Source organism: Megalopta genalis, chromosome 15 (assembly GCF_051020955.1).
Source record: "Megalopta genalis isolate 19385.01 chromosome 15, iyMegGena1_principal, whole genome shotgun sequence".
Lineage (NCBI taxonomy): Eukaryota > Metazoa > Arthropoda > Insecta > Hymenoptera > Halictidae > Megalopta > Megalopta genalis.
The window spans coordinates 8082937-8109106 of NC_135027.1; the positions used below are offsets into that span (position 1 = coordinate 8082937).

The window sequence follows — 26170 nt, forward strand, 5'->3', positions numbered from 1 at the left end:
CTCCAGATTTGGGCGTTGACATGTCATTATGTAACAGTCCGATTACGTCAGTCAAGCGTTGCTAAAGCAGATAATCGCCATTTGTCAAGATAAGTAGTTGCGGTCTGTCATATTGCATCGAACACAGCCGCAAGCACCTAGCACCCCTTTCCTTATTATCACGCGATTATCTAATTAACCGAGACACCTACGCATTACCAGTAACGTGACAACTAAACAGAGTATACCATTGTCTTGCAGTAAATGAAACTAGGTCGCGTAAACTACGGTAGAAGCTTCAATAACATTTTGCACGATCAGGAAATTATTGAACATAGCACAGTCGTTTATTAAAATTGTTCGGGAGAAGAAGTCCTACTTATCAAAATTTTTTTGAACGTATTCATTCATAATCTTTAACAGAAACTGCGATTAATTAACCTTATAACTTGCTCGAACAATGCGAACTTAAAATACAATTGGATTGTAAAATAATATACTTTTACAATCCAATTGTATATATATCATATATATATCAATATATTTAAAAAATTGTGATAAGTAGGACTTCTTCTCCCGAACAATTTTAATATATATATATATATATATATATATATATATATATATATATATATATATATAATATAAAATATATAATAATATAAAATAATATACTATTTAAATACATTACCGAAGATGTTCTTAAAAAATAAATATACGGTGCACAACTGCATAAATTTCACTCAAAAGTTCGAGCGTAAATAAAATTAGAAAACGACAATACAATTATTAATTAAAAGGAGGTACAATACTAACTATGTTTATTGTACCAATAAAAAGAAAGCTCGCGGATTACGTGCTAGCGCATCCTATATTTCAAATTAATAGATTGAATAACAATTTAAAATATCGAATGGTGTGAATTAAATATCGCGTGACCATTAAGGGCGTAAAAATATTAGCGATAAATTACGCGTATTCACCGTGGATAACGAAACAGACAATTTTCGTAAACGAAACACCGCGATCGAGACCCATAATTACTTCTTATTTTGCTTTATCGCGCGGGCGATTATTATCACGATTGCCCGTGAATAAATACCGTACTCTTTATTGGGGAACGGATTCTAACGGAATAATAAAGATGAGAAATAATTTGACAAATTAATCGAACCCGAAGCGGTCGAATATTTTTCCGGATCTATGTATTTGCAACGAAATTGGAATTGCCCGGAATATCCTCGACTTCTCCGCGCTCGTTGTTATTTCCCCGGGCTTTTCATTGTCCGGCTTTAATTTTAAATTACACTGTATCTGTTCCAGAGAAAAATAATTCCCCGCGCCGCGCGTGTTCGGGATCCACGCAATCCGAATATGTTCGCCGACAATGACGCGGAACGTTTCGGCTTTGCCGCACGCGTGTTTAATAAATCGACTGAACAAATAAATCTCGCCGAAATATGCGCAATCATTGCGAGCGATTCCGCCGCGACCCTCTGCTTTAAAACGAAACCGAGATGCGCGTTAATCAATGAATAAAGCCGGCTGCACGTGAAATTTTATTTGTCCGTCATCATCAGTGTTATCGAATCGCCGGTGACCGTTTATAAAAGATAACGAAATAATGAAGCATTTGGTAAATATTTATCAGCCGGCAAGCGGGAAAATTGTTACAAAAACAAAATCCGGACTTATACGATGCGCATTAATAATTCTATTCTGCTTTCTAATTAGTGGAAAATCACGGTAACGTTCAGTTCGTTCGAATATACTACAATAATAATGCATTGCAGAATTTAGTTGGTCTGTATTTAAATAAATCATCTGTGGTGGTCACTGAATTAATAATTTCGTTCCGGAATATTTCGTTAACATTCAATTTTCGAATAAACAGACAACGAGAATTTTTTCTCATCGAAATGAGATCGGACTTTTAGCGATCGGTGCATTAATGCTCTTAATGGCACTTGATATTAGATGTATGTTTTATAGTTGGCGAAGTATTATCCGATCCATTTTCATGAGTGGAAGCCTAAACACTTCATTAGTAAACATTTTATAGAAGCAGTGATGAATAATAAATATGCGCATTACATTGGTGCCTGAAACACGATCCATAGCTACAAACAATTGAAGATTTACATACCTCAGTTTTTCACGACTCACGATCAAAAATGCATGATTTCGATTCTCGTTATACGTTGAGATTAAAAAGTTGAATAACGCGATTTAAACAATCGTTTTGTCATCCATCGAATTACCATTTTCGTAAAAATTGTTTTACGCACTTGACAGCTCGAGAAAAATTCAACTCGTTTGGTCCAATTTGTGAAAAGTTACGGTAATGCCTCCCTAATTGACGCTCAGATCGTCCACAAAAATGGACAATTTGGGAAGAGGAGATACGATTATTCGAGCCTCGCAGCTCGTTTTTATAATTGTTGAAAATCGGTAACTACAAAAACGAGTCGCAAGGCTCGAATAATCTAAAAATAAAATAAATATCTCCCCTTCCCAAATTGTCCATTTTTGTGGACAATCCGAGCGTCAATTAGGGAGACATCGCCGTATTTCGTTTTAAAAGGCGTCCACCCGCTGTATGCTGCGATAAATGTCGCGCAGAATCTAAATGCATCATGTGATTTTTCGAAGGTGCCATTTGCTTTTAGTCCTCGGTACGTTCAATGTCGTAAAGCCGCGCCGTAAGTTATACTAATTAAATTCGAACGACTGCAGATATGTTACGTTCTGAGTTATCGAACGCTTCCGCGGAGATTGGGAACTGATATTGGTTACGGAAACCCTAAATTCCGCGAAGTTATATGGGACATAGAGTGCGCCGAGTATACGCGATATGGGTTGCGTGGGAATTGGAAAAGACATAACACGCGGTGTTCCGGATTCAGGCGAGTTTTAACTGTTCGACGCGGACTTGAGGGATTTCGAAATTCCTGGTGTTTCTCAAAATACAAAGCGACGGAGGCAGCCGGAAGTGATGGAGAGCTTCAGCTCTATCAATTCTCTGAAGCTTTAATAACGTTCCGAAGTGGACAATTAAATTGATATTGATCTCGCGCAGGTCAGCGGAAATTACTTTAGACCGTTCTATCAGTCGTCCTTCTATTAATTTCATTAGCTTCCTTTAAATTCTGGATTATCACGGGATTAGCTTTTTGTCGTCGTGGTAGTGGAATATCGGGTCGAATTGAATTTGATTGAACCTGTCAATCGGAGTATTGCAAATCGCGACGGCGTTAAATCAGAAACGTGTGATATTATTTAGTTTACTATGCCGAATTTCAAACTGAACGCGAATTTTCTGGTACAAATTTATTTTTAATATAAATTTTATAATACACAAGACGTTACAACAATTGCGGCATGAACATGGAGGAGAAGATCCTAGGTTTAAAATGAATCGAAAACATGAGCGTATAAAAAGATTTGAATATGTACGTCTTCACCTTATTTCTTTGATGTACCGTATTCGGTGTCGCAACTTCTGGAACACCCTGTACACGAGACTGCCAGGCAAACGTCTTTCGCATACATTATAAGTTTGAAATCTACTTTGCGAAATAGCAAAACATTTTCTGCCTTCCTACCGGTTATGAAGAAATTTCTGGGATTTCACTTCCAGCAAGAAATTATAAACGAACATGTACTCAACGCTCGGCGTTCCAAAGGTCCAAAGGTCTCCCCGAACGTAACCATAAGGAGCCGGTATAGATTTTCCTCTCGGCGTTCACTATTTAACGATGAAAGTTAAACTAACTTACAGTTAACTTATAATACGTCAGGTCAAGAGTAACATGTTCTCGAAGACCAATTATTTTAGTCGGTTCGTAAAGAGTTTCAGCTATTTATAGAATCGGAATAGCCTGGAATTAATTATAGCTCTTTTTTGAAATTATGTGTTAGGTGAATATCAAACTTAGCTTTATTAACCGAAACAGAGTCTATTATAGAGCAGATATAATAATATATATGTTTTCAATATATTATTATATCTGCTTTATTATATTATATAAATTTATATTATATTATATTATATTATATAAATATTATTATATTATATAAGTATGCTTTCAAGTTATCCAACAATCGATGTAAATGATATTTATTCGAAAAATGTAAGACGCAAAGTGAAGGTATTGTTTTTCATAGCTATTATATTGCTTTTATCAAACTTAGCTTTATTAACCGAAATATAGTCTATTATAAAGCAGACATAATAAATAAACTTTCAAGTTATCTAACAATCGATGTAAACAATATTTATTCGAAAAATGTAAGACGCAAAGTGAAGGTATTTTTTTTCATAGCTATTAAACTGCTTTTGATTTCCGGTAAAGAATTACAAGGATCTCAAGCGATTGTTTAGAACACAATAAACTTTACAATTCATCCGGCTCCCACTGCGCATTGCGAATATCCATCTCAATTGCTATTTTCGAACAAATATTTCATATTTCGATGAGAGAATTATTTGCTCTGGGACGGATATTAGATTTCTATTCCATCGATTGCTCTCTCCGACCAGGAGTTACCATTTACTAAATTAAGAACACTGTATCGCTGTATTCCTTTTGTCCTCGATATTCGTTTTACAAATATTAGTCACGGAACGTACATGAACACAATTCTCTCTAAAAATCGTTTTGTAAGAAATATTTTTAACTCTTTATTTATTGGAAGTTTACTTTAGTAGAGATTACTTTAGTTCTTGAACAATTTTATGAACGATTCTTTGCTGATGATTTTCGACTTTAAAAGAACCTGTGGATATCAAAAAAACATTCATTGCGGGCCAATATTTGTGTAACTAACGCTCACTCCAAGAACTATATATCCATGTCAAAGTGTCATTTCCTTTCAATTACATTTCTTTTTCATACTGTAAGGTAATCATGTACACATGATTACAAATGCACATAAACAAATGCACATAAACAAATGCACAAAATCTTCTATTTATTAATTCCAATCAAATCTCACAGCAGTACGATGATATTTATTCGAATTCAGCTGTGTACAGCAAAATCAGAATCTATGCAACATTGATCAGAAAAATCATCCGTGTGCTAAGGATTGATCCGTATTAACATCAACGATGTTGCACAGAGTACGTTATCCATCCTGAACGCGTTATTAAGTCTTGTAAATTTGCTTCCAACAAAATTAACGTAGCATCGGTGCACACGAGTTCCTATCCAGCGTGTTACACGACGGTGCAGTATTTACGGTGTGTCGGCAAAAATACAGTCACGATACCGGGTATCATTCTTCAAGTTTAGCCTGTCCCCGAAGTATTCAGAATCTCCTCGAGAAGTTCCCCGAGACGGGAGGAAGAAAAAAAAATAGGACAGCGAGGTAGACAAGCGGGAGAAATGCATTCCCACCTGACCATTTATCACTCGTTTCTGTTCCAGGATTGTTCGAGACGGACGGCGTGCTGATTCCTGGCACGATGTGCGACCTCGAGTTTGTCAGTTCACAGTCAACGCCGCAGTACGGACGATTCTACTCGCCACGGTACCCGTCCTCTTACCCAAAGAACATCCGGTGCTCGTACCTCTTCCGGGCAAGGTAACTAGGCTGACCTACTATTAAGCTCGCAAACTGATCCCGACATAATCCATATATAATGCATCCCGAGACCAATCTCGGAGTCGCGCCATATATCTAGCGTTCTCGCGCATTTAACGGCTCCAATCCGTAATCCGGTTGCCAGTTAATTAACATCCGTGCCGCGATATCCTCGTCTTCGTTTTCGTCTTCGTCTACGCGATAAAGATCGCAGTCGTTGCCCGACCTCAAATTGTTCTTGACTGATCACTCGCGTACTCTGTCTTACCGGAGGGTTAAAGGGGTAGTTCAGCTACCACTCCTCTTTAAACTCGAGCGCTTTGAAGTTTAACACTTTCGGTGGTGGCTTGATAGTCGACGGTGATCGACTGTGGCAAAATTTTCATTCGATGTTTGGGTTGACTTGACACTAGATTTACGGAGCACTAAAAAGAGCAGCTGTTTCATGCTAGTTTATGAAAGTGACAATTTTGATTTTTAACGATATTTGTAGCCAGTGACGCGTATATTAAATAAATAATTCGTAAATGTATCTTTACAATCTGAATAATCGTAAATTAAAAATTATTACCCGGTATTTATTTAGTGTAAATATTATCCGATAAATTACACATTAGAATTACGAGACCATATTTTTGAAATCAGACTGAATCGAAAAATACATCCAATAGTGCCGGCAATAAATTTTTAATTGTCCATTGATTCCAGCATTAACGAACCGTTGCAGCGTGTGAACAAAAGGTTCCGGCTAAAATCGCAATATTTTTGGTTAAAATTGCAATATTTGCTGCAAGTGATACATATATTGAATAAATAACTGATAAATGTATCTTTACAATCCGAATTTGAATATTCCGAAAAAAATTTCGATACTTTGTTCATCTGTAATACTTCTTGAGACATTTTATGAAATTACGTTTGCATCCCTAAATTGTTGTTTTCGTTCTTGAATCGTTATTAATCGTCGACGAAGAAATACGTGCCAGATATTCTACTCAAAAAAGAATATGAAGCGTGCTTTATTATTTTTCGGTACGAAATCGGCTGCTAGTTTCATTAATTACGCAGATAAAAGGATATAAATGTTTTTAAATATAAAATTTGAAGTTCTTTATATTTACTTTTCTTTCGCTAAATTTGACAAAACATTTAGAACACGAATTCCACGTTTGCCGTGATCGGAGGATGAAATTTTCAATTTGTCCAGATTGCACACCGTGGTCGCTCGACAGAATCGACATAAAGTACGAATGATAAAATCCACAGAAATGATCGTCGAAGTTAAATCTGTCTTGTCACCACCTAAACTCCATTTAAATAGCCATTTCTCGTTGATATAATTTTGTTACACCGCCGCGACAGTTCTCTCTTGTCACTAGAAATTTTCCGGCTTCCTGACCGACGTAACTTTCCTTGTTTCTCATCTCCGCTCCTTGTTACGTTGATTGTCGAAAGTTTATGCCGAGGTCTGCCGAGCGTTTTCGTTCTAACCGCATAAAAGGCCGGACAGGGCGAAGAAGAGGGGACGAGATGTTGGCACGGGGATGCCGGAACTGCTGGTATTCTTAAGGCCGGATCTTTGAAATAACTGTGCGACTACTTGCTAAAAGACGCTGATAGATGATGCTGGCCCGGTATGTGGTTCACAAAAGACGCGCGAGCCAGACCTTGGAACTTTCCAGTTCTTAGATTGCTCCTCGCTGCGAATTATTTAACAAAGTGTTAAGTTAACCTTTGTCCAACGAACGAACACCGTGTCAGCTCTCATCCACGTCTCTTATAAAATCTCGAACGAGGCACCGTGACATTTTTTATCTATATCTTATAATATGTTTCAAAATGTATCAAATCTCGAACGAGACGCCGTGCTGTTTTTTTATCCATGTCCTATAATTATGTTAAAAAATGTACCGAATCTCCAACTAAACACGCGTGCTGAAACGATGAAATAAGTTGTGCAGAGCAATTTTTCTCCATGACGTATTATTACATACAAAAATGTTTAATATGTTTAATCGTAAAAGAAATATCGAATAGTATATGATAATATGAAAATTCAGATATAGTATTTCTATATTTATTATTGGACTTTGCATTTATTATAAGAGTGGATAGGTAAAATTTGAAGCAGTCAGAAGATTGAAATAGTTTAGGATGATATCTACATTTTGAGCTCACTGGAATTATTTAATAAAGAACGAACTTGATGAATTAAAATGTTGATTTTGCATATATGTATATCTGCAGCCTGTTTGTTCTGGGCTCTTAGATAATATCTTGCATTTGAAATGTAAATCTAAATCGTGCAGCAAATATGCTATGAAATTTCACATTCATTTTTAGAACAGAGTTTATGTCTATTCTGCATATTTATTTGATCTACGTATCTAATGATCGTCGTAACTGGAAGTAAACAAATTAACATGGACTGCAATCTATGCGTATTCAGGAAAGATTTATAGAATGTGTGCGTGAGAACGTAAGAAATGATGAATTTATCGTGGTGCGAGTCTTGCTACAATGTCTAGTGACCATTAGAAATTGTTGGGGCGTCACAGCGTCGCCAATAATAGCGACGAATTATGACGCTATATTTGTGGACTGTATAAAATAAAGAACCGGATTCTGCCTGCTATTTTGTATTGAGCCCCCTTGAGCCACCCTCGTAGTAGACTGCCATCCCTCCAACGCACCTACAATATTCGTCGATTGACCCTGCCCGATTTTGGCAATAGCCAATCAGCGAGTTCGTTCCAAAGCAGACGGCCGCAAGGCCCCGGCAAAGACAGGAAAGTTCCTCCAGGCATGACTGTCATAAAACAATGTCAGGCCGACCCTTCGGAACTTGTCCTTCTTTATGACTAGTCCCGGCCATCGAGACCGAGAGAAGCGAAGTCCCAAAAACCTGGTCTCAAAAAACAGCCGGCTAGGCATGTCCGGGTCATAAAGACATTAGTGCTGTGCACTAACAGAAATAATGATTTCTGCGGTCGAAGAAGGTCGTTCGCGCGCAGTAAATTTAATCGGGGCGCGAAGCCAATATGCAGATATGATTTCCGTAGTATTGTGGCTTCCGCTTAATTGCAGTAATTGTATCAAAGTTGCGTTTGCACTTCAGTATGCCCAGCATTTACGGCGCGGCGGTGCGACGCTCGGCGCATAACTATAAACCTGACGAATGCGCGCGTATCCACGCATGCACATTCCGTTCGGTACGCGTTTCTAGCTGTCACAACGTTAACACCATAAGCTGCTTCGTTACTCGTTCCGCCGTTAATTAATCGGACCGTGTACACGCTTAAAGAAATCTGACGTGTACGCAAATATTGGCGCAAATCAACCTGTTAGAGTCGTCGAAGGTTCGTTTGATAAATTAATGTAGAACGTGCGATGTTGTTCGAAGATTATCGCGTCCTTCTGAGATAAATGAATTGAGTATTTCGATGATATTATTATTAATTGACGGCGCGGATTCTTATGCAAAATAATAATTGTCCACGTCAACTGCAAAAAACAGAAACTAAATAAAGAGTTAATTCTGTTTAAACAATTTTATTCGATTAAAAATAATATAATGACAGTTTTAAGTTCTTTTAATCCGTCTACTATTTTAAATTGAAGCTATTGATATTAATAGAACGATCGATTGCTTATTCGATTCGCAAAATTGATCTTAGATTTTTAATTGTTCAACCATTTATTAAACTTCGATGCTAGAAATGACATTTACAAAATTATTCTGTTACAGAATGAAGGAGAGGATTCGACTAGTTTTCGAGGAAATCTTTCTACAAAAAGGAGATTTGAGGTGAGTTTTTAAGTTATTGATTACATTGAGTTAACTAGGAAATTGCTCGCTTGCTTTTCACCCCATTAGAATAGATCGAAGCTATTATTTCTCATGACTTTCCAAATGAAAATTCTATAGATCAATCTTCGTTTAGCTAATATATGCAACCATATTTAAACATAATTTTCATTTATCTAATATACGATATCAAATTTGACTAAAATTCTCGTTCAACGAATTACTCGTACCAGACTTGATTAATATCTTCGTTTAACCAATATCTGGAACTAAATTTGATTAAACTCTTCATTTGACTAATGCGTTGTATGAAACTTTAGTAAGTGAAACCTTCATTCAATTTTATTTTGCATTACGGAATTAAGTAAATCCATAAATATCCACGGTACAGCGAAATCAGTTAGACGTTTCCACGTCTTCTATCCGCCTCCCTCTTATTACGAAATACTGGAGCGACGATCTGACATTATGAATCATTTTGTACATCGACTGAGATTTCCATTCGAAAGAAAATTTGCTCGAATGTGATACGTGCATGTCACAGTATGTTGAATTAAGGAGTTCCCTTGTATGTATATCCGTCCCATATCCCGTACAGAAATTGAGTTCAGCAAGTTTTAAACCTGGCGGAGGAAGAGAGAGAGAGAGGGAGAGAGAAAGAGAGAGAGAGAGAGAGAGAGAGAAAGAGAGAGAGAGGACGTAAAGGAGAAAGATTTAACATAGAGGATCAAAGACACGAACTCGGAAAGTATGGCCCGAGCTGTTCCGGCGCGACGCGGTAAAGAAAGCACCGTGAAATGAACTATGGTCGAGGACCGCCGATTTATAACATACAAAACTATGTCGCGTCAAAAGGCGCGCGTTGCAAAACGCGATACGATCGGAATAAAGTGCCGGCGCGAAATTTATGAAATTTCTTCCGGCCGAGAGCCGCACGTGTACAACTTCTCGCGTGAACGGACGCGCGGAGGCTTTGGATTCGAAAATCGCATGTTTGCTCGCGTAGCCCGAACTGATATTTCGCGGTCGAAAATTCTTCGCGGAGAATGGAGCGGAGAAACAATCGAACTAAATTTAGAAACTATATAAAATAATATTATGCAAAATAAGGAACAGGTGATTAACGTAATCAACCTGCATGCTGAAAAGTTTTCTGCAACTGGTTTAAGTAGAAATTTATTTATGCTTTTAATATCTCTTGAACATTTCTGATGCTTCCACGGTGGTGTATTTAAACAACGTCCGCAGGCTACTCGTAATTAGTGTAACAGCCGACGCAGATAAAAGCTTCGTATAATATTTAGTTCGTACCTGCATCTTTCTTTTACACAACGTGCGTAACAAAATTCAATCCAGCATACATTTCATAATATAATATAGAGAAGTGCGAACTAGTGCGAACGATTAATTATTTTAATACGCCTGGAGCAGCGTACAGTAACAACGTTTATACCAATTTGCTGTCCTTAGACCCGCCTTTATGGTGGATGTAATCTGAACCAGTTATCTGCGAGAGGTATTTTCTGCCTGGGAGACTATCGTGATCCAATTCAACGCTAATTGTGAGATCAATTTAGTACCCAGCAATTTAGTAGGTTGATTGCTATTTTAGACAGAGTTGCAAACAGCGATGCAACCTGCGTCTAAAACGAGCATGAAACGTAATAATGGATTCATTTCTGGTGACTTTTCTCCTCGTCCGTTTCAAATGTACCGAAAAATAGGGACCACGTCTCGTTCTATCACATCCATTAAACAATTTAATTGTCAGGTCGCCGCTCGATGTCCGTGCAAGTTTAATAGATGTTCGCCGTTTTCCTATAGTGCGTGATAAATTTCGAGAGACCAATGGCCCCGTATGAAAGCCACGGTTGCGTCAGTTGTGCTTCTATTAGGTTAATTGTGAATTACGACGCCTGTCGGTTATTAACGTTTACGAGTTAACGAGCCACGATAACGAGTAGCAAGATCGCGAGTGCCGGGACGAAACTTTTCTATTTAAAAGTTCTCTGAGCCCGAACATTGTATTCGTTACAGTTCGATGGTACCTCAACTCCCCCCCCCCCCCCCCCCCCCTCCTATAGCCTAACCCCTCATCGACCAGGGGACCAAGGCTTTAGGTGGATTAAACACGCAATGGAGATTTGCGTGCACGATGAACTTCCCGGGATTAATATTTTTTTTCCATTCAATCGTTTATTTAAACTTTAATGGGATCTAAACAAGGTAACGCTAAAGAGCCGTAAACTTGGCATCTTGACGTCTTTACGATTAGAGGAAGTTGTTGAAATCGACAGTCAGGATACACGGTAGCGGTCATAAATTGTGATGAATTTTAATTTCGATTATACGCATTTTGCGTAACGTTCACTGATTTATTTAGTTGGTTCGTTTCGTGTTCTAATCTACGCAAGTGCCCAAAGACGACGCAAAACACATAGTTTCTTTTTAGGATCTCATGCATCTATGGCAAAAATGAGAAGTTGAAATGTAAAATTGTGAAGACGCATGAAGAATTTAATGATACTATTATATTATTTTCGAAATTTATAATCGAGCTTTATTAACAAAACTATTGAAAGAAACAATGTGTTCTTATTTAATTCCTGTTTGTTACTACCCTCATGGAACATTTTTATTTTTATTTTACATTATTAACTTTCCAAATCATTCGGAAAGTTGTTTCGTTTTTCAAAAAGATTTCGTTTTGTATGGGTGTTAAAAAGGCACTCGATTCAGTACTTTGTCAATCAAAAACAGTATGTACTTCTAAGATTTGAAAGCTGTCAGAAAAATGTCAAAAAGTTTATCTTTTTACTTTCCACGTTGAAAAAGTCGTCTTTCATTTTCTCGTGGAAGAACAAAACAACTTTCCGGACGACCTAATAAATTTCACAAAATCTCAATAAATTGTTATTTTTATAATGAGACCCTTCGATGAGGAACGAAAGAAACATTCGATCAAATTAAAAGTTCAAGACACATAGATACTGGCAGCGATGAACACAATTCACAATATTTAGGAATTGATATCCTATAGCTGATCGTTTAGTATCTCAGTTTATTGTATCGTTGATCTTGAAATTTATTAACTCCGCACGTTTGTGCGAGATAGTGTTTGTAGGTTTAAATAACCAGTTGATTTTCCATACGAATTGCTGCGTGTTCTATGAATATCAAAGGTTTATTGTGTTCGATAAGCTTATCTTCGTTTCATTAGTGCTTGCTCACGCATCGAACCCGCTTATTTTATTCGTACCAGCGGATTTTTAAATAACATCGCTTCGCGTGAGATAGTCATTTTACTTCAGCCTTTGATCCGTGCCTCTCGTGTTTAGGCTATTTTGATCGATGCTTTTTCGTATAGAAACGAAAATACAGAAGACGGATCAGTTTCGTAACAGTAAATTAGAACATTCGTCGTATCAGAAAATCAACGATGACAGCTAACAATTTCGAGCTGCTGTTACGAGGACATAGTGTAATTGCTAAAGAAATATAAAATAACGTTCGGAGTAAATGCATTCGAAATTCAGAATGGATTTGGTCTTCTAGTTGACTTATGGCAAATTTGAACATTAACCCTTAAAATAAACCCTTTTTGTTTTGAATTTTAAAAAATCGTTTTTTATAGGAATGTAGTCATATATATATAGGTTACGTAAAAAATAAATAAAAAAATTTAGGTAATAATATTGAGTATTTATTTTGAAAAAAAGTTGTATGTAGACTTTTGGCAGCAATATGTGTTTATTACTAAAATTATTGTAGACGTAAACAAATGGTCATGTATTTATATTATCTATTAGTATAGGAATTTTCAGATTATTTATAAATGAAATGCAGCAAAGCAATTGCGATTTTTGTTGTGACACAAAGCAACCTTGCATTTGATGCACTCAGTCCGTGAAAATCCTTTGCATCCTGGAAGTTATCACCCACCACATTCAAATGTCAAAAACCATAAACTTACTCGCCAAAAGTAATGTTAAGTCTTTTATTTCACACATGGTCTATTGTCTATTGTTATCAACGTGTGTTCGGAAACGCACATACTCAGGTTTTTGAATAAAATTAAGTGGAACTGGAATGTAGATAATTGGCAACAATATGCATTTAAGAGTTAAGTGTCATTTAACATCAACGTAGCTGAAGTGTCATGTTCGATGTAAGACGCAAGATAAAACAAATATTTCTTTATGTATACGATTGTTAACTTTTACGGTTAATATAGATATAGTTGAAGGATCTCTATAGAATCAGCAATGAAATGAAGCATAGGATACTTTATAGATCACTAAATTAATTAAAGAACATTGTACGCATTCGTCGAACACGAAATGAACTTTTTAGACAATCGAACGATTCGATAGCGGAGTTTTACTTAGGACAAAAATCATTGGATCGAGTTCGATGCAGTAAAAATTCAAGAAATTAAACAACAATCCAGCTCGTGTATCTTGCAGCGAGTGCAAGCAGTTATTATCATAAAAATCTACTAATCCCCGCTTCGTTCGAAGCACGACGGAACCGTTGCGAAAGAAGTTTCTCGTTGATCCGAACTTCCGAAAATCCATTATGTTCGCGCAAACGTCTGCAGCGACGTGTTTGTCGCAGTCGCGAACACAGGGACGTATGAAACAATCGGGAAATCGTACGCTCGCCGTAATCGCATTGTGTTAATAGAGCAGCGCGATTACATAGACGGGTTGCCGTGTATCACTTCTGCGCAAATATTATAGTGGCGCGTTTCACTTAGGATATTACGGGCCGAAATTTCGCATAAATATATACCGCGCGGCCGCGCTAGACCTCGTAAACGGGCACGAAAGGGCGTAAACTAAAATGAACGACTAAACTAATCAGAGTTGTCCAAATGTTTGCGAACCGGTAATAATGTCGACGACGAGGCACGGCGACATCACCGCTAGTCGTCGACGTAGGCGTCATCATCGGTGTCGTGGAACTTTGATATAAAGCCACCTAAAGCTGACTCTGGCAGCTGGCGAACAATCGCGAGAGAAATCCTGTGAGAGGGTGGAGAACTGGTCCGGTATTCTTCGTTATTTCCCCCTCCACTTCGCCTTACAACGACACCCTCGGACAGATTCGTTCCCTTCGTCTCTGCCCGCCCTTTCCCACGCTGTCTAACCAGAATCCTCGTAGAACAGCGATAACGTACGCCATATATTTGTCCGATGTGCGAAATCGACCGGCCAGCTTGCTCCGATATGTGAAACTGGCCGAATGTATCCTTAGGTGGCGCAGGTTAAGAATCCGCTCTTGTAGAATCGGTAGAGAATAATGATGTTGAAAGAATAAGGTCGATGCGTCGCATCACCGAAAAAGAGTTAACTAAAGGAGTCAACATTTTCCAACAATCTCACAACACAAATCGTAAACCATAATAGATGTTGATCGGGTCACTATAATCGGGTTTTCCCAGGGTTTGCTCGAACAGGCATTACAAACAATCCTAAATGCCAATGCGGGCATGAAAGGCAGTGCATTGACCATGCACCATGGCAGCAAATTACACGGAGTGAAGCGGGTTATTATTAAATTGTTTGGAAGAAACATTTTTTTTCGATCACATGCAACCACATTGTGGAGCACAAAGTATCGCGAAACGTTGTATTTAACAATTTTTTAGCACCTTGTACCGTTTTCCCGCGTACTTTGAAAATTGTTTCATGTTTGGAAAGACTTGCACTACATTTCTGAAAAGCTGCAGTTTCTCTGGAATTTTCAATTTTTCTATGTTTCCGTGTAAGTTCTGTTTCATTTATATTTCTTTCGCATAGTTATATTTATTGTATTCGTCTCATTAAATACGTCGTATGCGCTCATAAAACATGATAAAAAATACTCACTAAATATCACGCTGTGCGTGACAATTTTCAATAATCTCGTTCTCAAAATTAATTTGATATTCTTTACGTAAAGTACAAAATCGCGGTCGATACACGTGTGTGACGCTGATAGCGAACGTGTTAAATAACTAATTAATACATGTTCTCCCGCGTTGCTAGCCGTTCCAAAGTGTTCAATTTCATGGATGTAATTACAACCGCGCGGGATTTTCCGTTTTTTCGTCCGACGGGCTGACGTCCGGCGATCTTATCAGCCATGAATCAAACGTAAATCTTACGCTTCTTCAAACTTTACGGTGGCCAATATGTCAAACGTCTAATGCTTTCGATATTACGGGCATAAATCTGTCACGTGGTAATGCTGAGGGCTCTGTTATAGTCCCTTTAAACAGGTTATCATGAATTCCCTCGTCTTCCGAAGTTGCTTCACTGGATAGCGCCGTAAAATCTCGTAGCTGCAGAATGTTAAACGTTTCGCAAACTGATGAAACAATCCGCCTCGTCGTAACGTTCAATTCGATTTGCCTTCCGTTTTCCCCGTAATAAACATTTTCCCGCGTCGGAAGAAGAAGCCGCGGTGGCGCAGATCGAAACATTTCAATTATGTTACATTGTAATTATTCTACGAAATTCCCCCGGCAAAATGTTGCATTCGACGTTTGCGGCAAACTAATTTGCCAACAAGTAATTATCGAATTGCAGCTTCATTTGCATCGAAAATAAAAGCTTGAACGTGTTGTCATCATTAGCATTTAATCAAAATAATAATTCAGTATTAGTTCGATGACAAAGCGAATTGCATTCACGCATCAACAACGTTTGATCAATTAACCGCGATAGAGGATACGATTATCCCAAACACAAGAATTAGAGACACGACCGAAAAATATTTCCAGAAACTTTGTTTCCCGCTGAATCGTGTTTGCATAGCGGTCAAGACCGGAGAAGCCCCGATTCGCTGAAATTTCCGCAGCTTAGCGATACCACTAAGCAGACACAGCCGAAGTTCGTTTTAACCCGAAAAGAAAGACTGCACCGATTTATCTAAATACCGCAGCTGTTCGCCTAATTCCGGCTAGGAGAGGATACCGGATACTGCGCAGTTCTTTCATAGTGGCTCAGGAACGGCAGTAAAAACGTTGGAATTTAACACGGTGCTCGAACCATCAGTCGTTATTAACCTCGCCACAATAGGCAATTGAAGTGACGGGGAACGTAACTTCCACGGGAATTCTCATTTTTAAATCCTGTAGTGCCCGGCTATACCTGACCCCTAAATCCTTTGAGCGTGGCACGGACCATGATTCTACTTAACCCACATAAAGTTCCTCTCCGCGCGAAGACTTAGAGCCCAGAATGGTGATGGGGAGGTCGACTTGGGAAACAAGAGGTGCACGGAGACTTCCAGCTGCACCGTGCAGGAGTTAATCCTTGATAAATCCTCAAACTCTGTCCTAATTCTGTATCGAGCTTCCTTAATTTCATTCCGCAGTTGACCTCTTCCTAGCTTTCGGAACCTTGAATCCGAGTGAACAGTATCGCCGTTCAACTCGTCCCCATTGTGTCTAGCCAGGCAGCTAGGGCTCGACGTACACCCGTGAACATCGATCAAAATTCAACATCCGAGATTCGTTCCATTCGATTACGCGCGGATGCGATTGCCGTTCTGCTGCTCTCCGAAGACAAGAGTACGTGTAAGATGCGGAACTGGGTTTACAGCCACCTCGGCTGCTCTAAATACCGAATTCGCTTCGTCGAAAACATTCGAATGACATACGAAAGTCGTTTAGAACTTCGTACGTTCGCTGATCCCGTTGCCAGTGATTTAAACAATTTGTTGGTTTCACGAGTCGTCGATTTTTTTTAATCTTTCTCAGTTCGATGGAAACGAGCTCGTACTTTCACTTTTTGCATTGCTGGAAATAAAGATATTCCAACTGGTGTTTAATTAATTCGCACGATAATTGTTCAGGATTTATACTTAGTTTAGATGTGTTTAAATAAATGGTTTACGTTCAGGCATAGTGCAGGAGCTTTTTTAAACGATTAAAAAGATTTAGACTTTGGTTTAGACAAATGATAGACATTTGTTTGTCAAAAAGTGTGAGGCAACACTTGAAATCATGCAATTTATTAGATAATTTTTTGACTTATTTTGGTGTACGCAGTTGCTTATGGACAAATGTTGAGTAACATTTTATATTATTCAATTTATTTGGTCACTTCTAAACAACTCAATTTTACACTATCCCATTTGTACTATTACAGTTGACAAAGTATACAATTTTTCCCGTATTTTATACGCTGTGAGATTATCTTCATCTCGTTCTTCCGCAATGTATTTTGACCGAAATGACTATAATTTTCGATGCGGACGCAAGTAATGAACAACTTTGAAATCGTATTACGTTATTACGTAAGTCGGAATACGAAAGCAAGACAAGGGAGAGAAAGAATGAAATATCGTCCGAGGCATAATCGGCTTTCACGACGACAATATTTTGCCGACGTCTGGAGGATGGAACAAGTTTTCAGAATTCAGCTCGCACGCCTTAGGGTATTGTTCGTAAATACTATTTTCCATCAAGAATTTATACGAACCTTTTGTTTAGCGTAGGCAACATATTTACAGTGCATGTGCAACAATGCTCTCCTCTTCTGAAATAACAATTTATGTCGTTTAACATGGGGAACGTATCGTTAACAACGAATCGTTGTATCTATAAATAGTTATAGTATATATAACTATTATATATATATATATATATATATATATATATATATATATATATATATAATAGTTAATATTACACTATCGAATGAATGGCTCAGTAGAAATTTCATTCATTTCATACGACATATTTTTCTCTGTTTTTTTTCTGTTTGAATTATGGTACCATTAACTTTGGTAATAATATTTTATTATTGCCTTCGCACTTTTATAAAGTATAAAAATCTGCATAAACTTGCGTGCAGTATTTGCAACTTATTGAAATCGTTACATTTTCTATTTTATTTTCATCCATCAAAATGAGAGCGTGTATTGATACGTCTTCCTAAATTTTCACGATTTTTCATTGCACGTTTATCGGAAAGATTCGATGAAAACAAAGAACTGCATTTACTTCGTTGAACAATAAACAAAGGAAAGAATTTTACCATTTTATTTTAAAACTTATGCTAGAGATCGTTTAATAACCTGTGCTATCAAACAGTTGTTTTCTCATTGTTTAATCCTTTTTGTAACGGAATCGCGTTTTGTCAACGCGTTCTATAAATCTGCTTCGGACAAACCCCGGGATTCCATTAAAAGCCATGGAATTTTTTCAAGCGCTCTCGTTATCTTATTTGTTCGGCATTTTTCACGGGACACCGGAAGATTTTTTTCGTACGGATACACAGCTAGAATAGATTGTTTTTCGAATTCACTTGAGTGGCTGTTAGAAGCGCGTAATATTTTACGAGCGTCCCGGTACTTCCGTTTTGCTTATATCGACGGCGCCGTTGATTCATGGCCGATTCAAGCTGCAGCTACAAAAACCTGCAATTACTGCAACGTGAAAATTTGTGACCCTCAAATATTAGTTCGGCTGCGAGGTGCATATTTTTTCCGTGTTTCGCGCGGCCGTCCTAATATCGCATCGTTACGAGTTTTCGGCTGAGCACAAACATTCGCCAACAAAGGATAATTGATTGAGTCCGTTTCACTGTTTCCGTTGAATCGATTAACCTAGCTGTGTTTCCGTTGGAATTAATGTTTTGTGTTCGGCGCCGTGTTCTCTGAATGTTCGTTTGCCTCCCGCGGTGGAACGGCCATTAAAATTTTAGAATGTTTTCGTTGCACTGCGAATCTTTATGAACAGCGAAATTTGCCGGGAGCGGCTCGACAAGCCACCAGGCTAAATACAAATTTATTTCTTCTGTCGTCAATATTAACGGAGTCGCGATTGTGGTAACAGCTGCCTCGTACTCGTTGCAATCTTCTCTAACGTCATTTGTCGAATACGCATCGAAGACCGATTCATTTTATAAATAACGCAGTCGATATCCGGAAAAATTTCACGATTAAAACGATAAAAGCAAAACGAATCGGAGTATTTCCAACGCGGCAAAAATTACAGATAATTAAGCCTCGGTGGAAAGCGTAATTGCAGTGAAACAAACGTAAATCATTTTGAATTCAATTTCTCTCCGAAAACATGGCGCACGCCGCTGCACGCCACTCGATCGAAAATAAATCGTATGATGTGGGGAAATTAAAAGTATTTTTTTGATAAATTTAAGAATTCATGATTTTATTTTTCATTTGTTTAAGCGTTCGATAAAAGTTGATTTCATTCTTGTTTCTACAGATTATTTAATGAAAAAATATTACAGTAATATGAAAATTATATAATAATAATATAATGTAATATAATGTAACATAATGTAATAATATAATATAATATAATATAATATAATATAATATAATATAATATAATATAATATAATATAATATAATATAATATAATATAATATAATATAATATAATATAATATAATATAATATAATATAATATAATATAATATAATATAATATAATATAATGTAATATGTAATATAAATAATATAATATAATGTAATTGTAATATAAATAATATAATATAATGTAATTGTAATAATATGATATTGTAAAAGAATAAAGTGAAACAATATAATATTATTTGTAGATAATGTTTTTTGCAGCAGTTGTTAGAAAATTCGTGCTTCGTGCGAGCTTCGTGTATATGTATAAAGCGAGTTGCGCCCCGCCTAAAAATTTAATTTGCACCAGCTTCGAGCTTCTCTTTTATGGTGCCCCTTATTCTGGCTCGCTCTCTTGTACCCGTCTTTAATAGTTACGTACCGTTCACAATTTTCCGGACCTGACGCGAGTCGCTAACTTTTCCAAAAAGGATCTGGTTTCCGTCCGACAGTCTCGTGCCCTCGCTTTACTATCGCTCCTAAAACTTTTGTAGTACAGTGTGAAGCTACTTTAGTTTTCATGGATTATATGCGATACTCTACATTGCTCGAACTTTTCGTATAAAGGGAAATGCCAAATTGGTAAGGTGTCTAGATGTAACTTCCATTGAATTATTGTCGTCCAACTTAATGTTTACCTGTTCCGCCATCTATTCTGCACCTCCGAATTCCAATGAAATTATATGTAGAACAGGTGGGCCGCCTCATGCAAATTTGAATTTCCATAAATTATTTGATGAACACGGGAGTAAAAGGAAAGTTTATTCTGACGGTTACAATGGCTTCTTGTGGCTAGGATAAAGTAGAAATGTACCTTGCAAATTTGTTTGATTAAATATCGTTTTGTGTACCTTTAAACGTGTTTAAAAGTGTTTTGGTTTTAAGTGATCATTTAAGCAATGCAATAATGGAGTTAACATTCAAAGTATTTTATTGATAACGATATTAACATTGTGTAAAGACAATAGAGTTGTTTCATGTAGCATTAAATATGTATATAATTGTTTTACTTTTAAATGATGATTTTAGTAATTGCTAGATGTTATGCGATAATGGAGTTAACATTCAATGTATTTTATTGATAACGATGTGAATATTCTGCAAAGACAATAAATTACATATTATAAATTATGTTTCATCAAAATATTTTTCACTGAGTGTTCACAGTCGAGTTCACAGAAATATTTTAAAGAATTTCAAGAATGATGAAAGAATTGGAATTCCGAAAAATATTCCTCAGATTTGAAGAATTCAAATTAATCACATCTCCTACCAGTCGATAACATTATCAAAAAGGTGCCAGAATTTAATGTGAATCTATTTTAGAAGAAAATGTAACCCAAATTACTGGGAAAGGTGTCTGTATCGTTTATAAGAGAATATAATTTTTGGAATTATCCATCATTTCAAAATTGTTATGAATATATTACTATAATTGCAGTGAACAATCTTATAACAATCTTATCAATATTCTGCGAAGACAATAGATTACATATTGTAAACTATGTTGCATCAAAATATTTTTCACTGAGTAGACAGTCGAGTTCACAGAAATATTTTAAAGAATTTGAAGAATGATGAAAGAATTGAGATTCCGAAAAATATTCCTCAGATTTGAAGAATTCAAATTAATCACATCTCCTACCAGTCGATAACATTATCAAAAAGGTGCCAGAATTTAATGTGAATCTATTTTAGAAGAAAATGTAACCTAAATTACTGAGAAAGGTGTCTGCATCGTTTATAAGAGAATGTAATTTTTGGAATTATCCATGATTTCAAAATTGTTATGAATATATTACTATAATTGCAGTGAACAATCTTATAACAATCTTATCAATATTCTGCGAAGACAATAGATTACATATTGTAAACTATGTTGCATCAAAATATTTTTCACTGAGTAGACAGTCGAGTTCACAGAAATATTTTAAAGAATTTCAAGAATGATGATAGAATTGGAATTCCGAAAAATATTCCTCAGATTTGAAGAATTCAAATTAATCACATCTCCTACCAGTCGATAACATTATCGAAAAGGTGCCAGAATTTAATGTGAATCTATTGTAGAAGAAAATGTTGCCCAAATTACTGGGAAAGGTGTCTGCATCGTTTATAAGAGAACATAATTTTTGGAATTATCCATCATTTCAAAATTGTTACGAATATATTACTATAATTGCAGTGAACAATCTTAACCGTTCTTTAACATTTTTAGTCGCTCGATTAAGTTTTAAAAGTTAATTTCGTACAATACACAAGTATCCTCCGTGTTTCTTAAAATCCTCTTGTTTTAATGAAATGTTTTATTGAATTGAATTTGTCAATGGTAATTCACAGCAGAGACGACCATCCACGGCCAGCTACGTAATTAATGTTTTAAAGAATTCTATCGCGGGCGAACAGATGTTTAAGCAATGTTTAATTCAACGCCGTATCAACGGCCTGAACAAACGAAATGGAACTGTGGCTGAGGTTACAATTCGACCGATTCAATTAATTAATCTTGTGCCCGAGAACGTTTAGCAAGTCGTGGTAAAACACGCTAAGAGTGAGGAAGACCGCTGAGAAATGCCTCGATATATCAGCGTTGAGCCGCACTGTCAGATGCACTCGGATATTATCCTGAATGGAGCTGATGTATACCAAGAGACTCCTCTCCGTCAGCCACTCGATACATCCATTTCTGAACACTCGTGGGAACTTGTATGCTATAGTACGCGTTCTACTTCTGGTTTAGAATCCGTTCTATATACTATAATCATGCAGTATGCTGGCTGAAGTAAATGTTAACTATTCAATCGGTAATTTGGAATTCATGGTTCTACTCATTTCGGTACGCCCACTGCGATTCTTTCTTTTCACCACTCTCTGCAACCAGAATTTATTAGTCGAAACATATTGGAAGCATAATGTCATAGACGATCGATAATTTTTTAAGCAGTTTAAATAAATTTTAATCCTAGAACGGCTACCTGGGTTCCAACGATCTCACATAATATTTAATTTGTTTGCTTCTAATACTAAAATATATATAATACTATATGTAATATATAATACTTATTATATATAATTATATCATTATATATAATACTAAAATTTTTTTGTTTTGAGTTTGATTATATATATAATAGTTTATTATAGTTATTATTATATATTAGTTAGTTTATTATAATATACTATAATATACTATATTATACCATGTACAGTATATATACTATATTTATATATAAATAATATTTTATATATATAATAATTATATATATAAATAATAATATTTTATATATATAAATAATCAAATTCAATATTTTAGTATTTATTTACACGTTTATGTATATATAGTTCATTACAGGCACCCAACAAAAAGTTTTTTGGCGCTGATAAGCAACCGGTAAATTTGATCAGTAATTATTATTATTATTATTATTGAGCCCCAACTGGCAGACCATTTTCACAATTGTAACGACGATGGTTAAAACAATTCTGAGCTTTATTCAGCAATTTTTGAAAACATATTTTTAAAGATATTTCTTGCAGACTTATCAATCTTTTTGTTGTTCCTAATGTAACAGCAATTTATTTTATTTAATTGTCAAAAATTGAGTAGTTAAGTGAACGATTTAAATACTTCGGGGTCAAAATTGACATAACCACCGCCTTGCGAGGCTTAACGAACATTGTACGTAATACTGTTCGATGCTTCAGTCATTCGAATGTAAATTCGAAAAGTACATGTACATCGTTCATAGTACAGATTGCGGTTGAATTATTACATGGTGTGCGTACGTACAAAAATCTGTCGTAGACAAAGGGATAAATAGAAACAAACTACGCAACGTGAACATTCGTTTGAAATTACAGAATGGTAAGTTCGATTGATACCTCATCGTCGCCATTCGAAGACAACGGTTTAATCCCCGACGCTTCCGATGATAATATTTCTCTGTTGTAATTGCTCAGCCGGTGGAAGCAATAAGGTTATCCGGTGGTCATCATCGATCAAGCTTTTAAATCGATCGGATCAGCAGCCTGAGACGCCGCTAACCGTGAGGTGTAATTCTCTTCCGTTCAATTGAGCAAAGTAGCTCGCGTCTCTAGTACACCTGCGAAGAGAATCACCGTGCTATTGATGGAACAACCGCCGCCAGTAATTTCTCTCTCTCTCTCCCTCTCTCTCTCTCTCTCTCTCCCTCTCCCCCCCCCTCTCTCTCTCTCCCTCTCTCTCTCTCTCTCTCCCTCTCCCCCCCCCCTCTCTCTCTCTCCCTCTCTCTCTCTCTCTCTCTCTCTCTCTCTCTCTCTCTCTCTATCGTCTCTTTCCCTCGGTCTTATTCCGCGCGTCGTCGTCCGCCCTATTCTCTCCTTCATTTTCATCGTGGCTCCATTCGCCGGCGGCTCCGGCGTGTCTCCGCACAGGCTCACCTTTAACCCCGACTCGGTCGGCACTCTCGACGCCGACCTCGGCCGCCTCTTCTGCCAGCCAGGCAACCCTCGGCCACCCTCGGCCTCGGCTCTCCCCTTTTTTCGCGAGATTTCGCAACGAGCCGAGTCACTCGAAGGAAATTTATCTCACCTCCGCCGAGAGACAGACCTTGAGGAACACGGAGTGTATGTAGGAGTCGCGCAGACTACTCCAGCCGAGGATCGACTTCAGGCCAGGGAGCCGGGCTCTTCTTAAGCCGCGCGAACACGTCGATAAATGAAGCAGGCCGGAAAGTCGTGCAGGTTTTACTCGTCGCGCGCGCGTTTCAATTTCCGTCCCTTTCGCCGTGGAACTCGTTCATCAGCCGGCAACGTAAAAGGGATTAACGATGCTCTGATGAATATATGGATTTTCATGCTCTTTTCGGATCTTTTTTCCTCCCTTCTCCACGGCCATGTAATCTCCTCCGCTAACTGCTTTCGTTGCACATCCGAGCGAGCACTCGAGGCGGAGACCCGGAGACGCTGTAATATTGTTTCTGTTTTTCAAGACCCTCCGGTGGAATCGCGATCGCGGAATTCAGCTTTCTACGAGCTTATTATGTTAAACTGATGGGCTCAATTTACTCTCTGCGATATGACGTGTCCTCCGTTGCAGTCGCTTTTACAGTGCTCTGACGATTCTTGTGGTAAATCACTGTCGACGATCGTTTTAATAGTAAACCGTTGGAATAGTCGTTGCATTCGTTTCGATAAGCGATGAGTTAATTGGAAGAAGAAGTTCATGTTTCGATTCAAAGATTTCGTGACCATTTATGTAATTATGCTACGAACATAGTCCAGTGTTTTACACATCATTTTCAATCGATTAACTCTGTTCAAAAGTATCCAGACACCTGTATGTTTGCGAATATCATCGAACTGAAAGGAATCTCTTCCCGTAATTTTCGTTCATTTTCCTTCTATGCTTCAGTTTAATCGATTGTGTTCTACTTATTTCTCGTTTTAAACAAATACGTAAAATTCGAACGCAATGACAGGTCAATAACAATTCTTACAACATCCAAAACAGAAAACAAGCGAATCGTCTAAAAGGAATGCAACGCAACTACGAATGCATTATTTCTTTTTCTGACATCTAAAAAACAGTCAATCAATATACTGCACATTTTATGTATTTTTGACTAAAATAATAAGTTTAAGAATCTGACCTGCGCAACTTATCGAAACGATTCGAACACGAAAGACATTTTTATTGGACTTAAGTTTCTCATAATCAGTTTACACGAGTTTTAATTCTGCATAAAAGTCCGCAGTCCAGTCATTAATGATCCGCAAACGTTAAATATCCGTTTAGAAATTAATGTACCTGGCAATCTAATTTGTGCCGCATGTTATTCGCCACTCTTTCCAGTTTCTCTTAGAAAAACTATGTTCATCAACGACCGCCGCACGGCTGGTCAAAGTAAAATTCTCCGAAAGGGGAATTTCGTTAAACTTCAAAATCATTTTACAAAAACACAACTGCGTACGCGGTAGAAATATGAAAGCACGTACCCGCGGAGGACCTTATTACAAAAATGGCGCAAGGACCCAACGGCCAGGCAACGCGCTCGAAACATTAATTAAAGTCCCGGCGAACGTTGCAACAAACTGTGAACAATTTGCTCGCTGCCGTACCGGCGTCGAACAATTTTTTGCCTCGCACGAATTTCCCAGTTTTCGAAATTTTTCTGAACAATTTTCCCGCATTTTTTTTTTGTTGCCGGCAGAAACGTTTTACGGATTTCTTCGGGCAACATCATCGGCGAACTCGTTTATTTTTTCATCCGTAAGCTCGCGGATCGTAACACTCGCGAAAACTTTCCGATTTCCATAACGAGCGGTTCCTTCGGTGAACGAACCCCCTATCTTCGGATTACCCGGGGACTGAATACATTACCAAATACCGGGACAAATAAAATAAACCGTGATCTTCATTGCCGGTGATTCGACGAGCG

General features: G+C 37.4%; 1 protein-coding gene across 1 annotated transcript in view; it reads left to right on the forward strand.

The window, feature by feature from the left end:
- Sol1 overlaps positions 1-26170 on the forward strand; it is an 842346-nt gene that overhangs the window by 363923 nt on the left and 452253 nt on the right. The window contains exons 5-6 of the mRNA XM_076526761.1: positions 5412-5568; positions 9317-9376. Coding sequence (XP_076382876.1) covers positions 5412-5568; positions 9317-9376 — 217 coding nt within the window. The remainder of the gene's footprint in view (positions 1-5411; positions 5569-9316; positions 9377-26170) is intronic.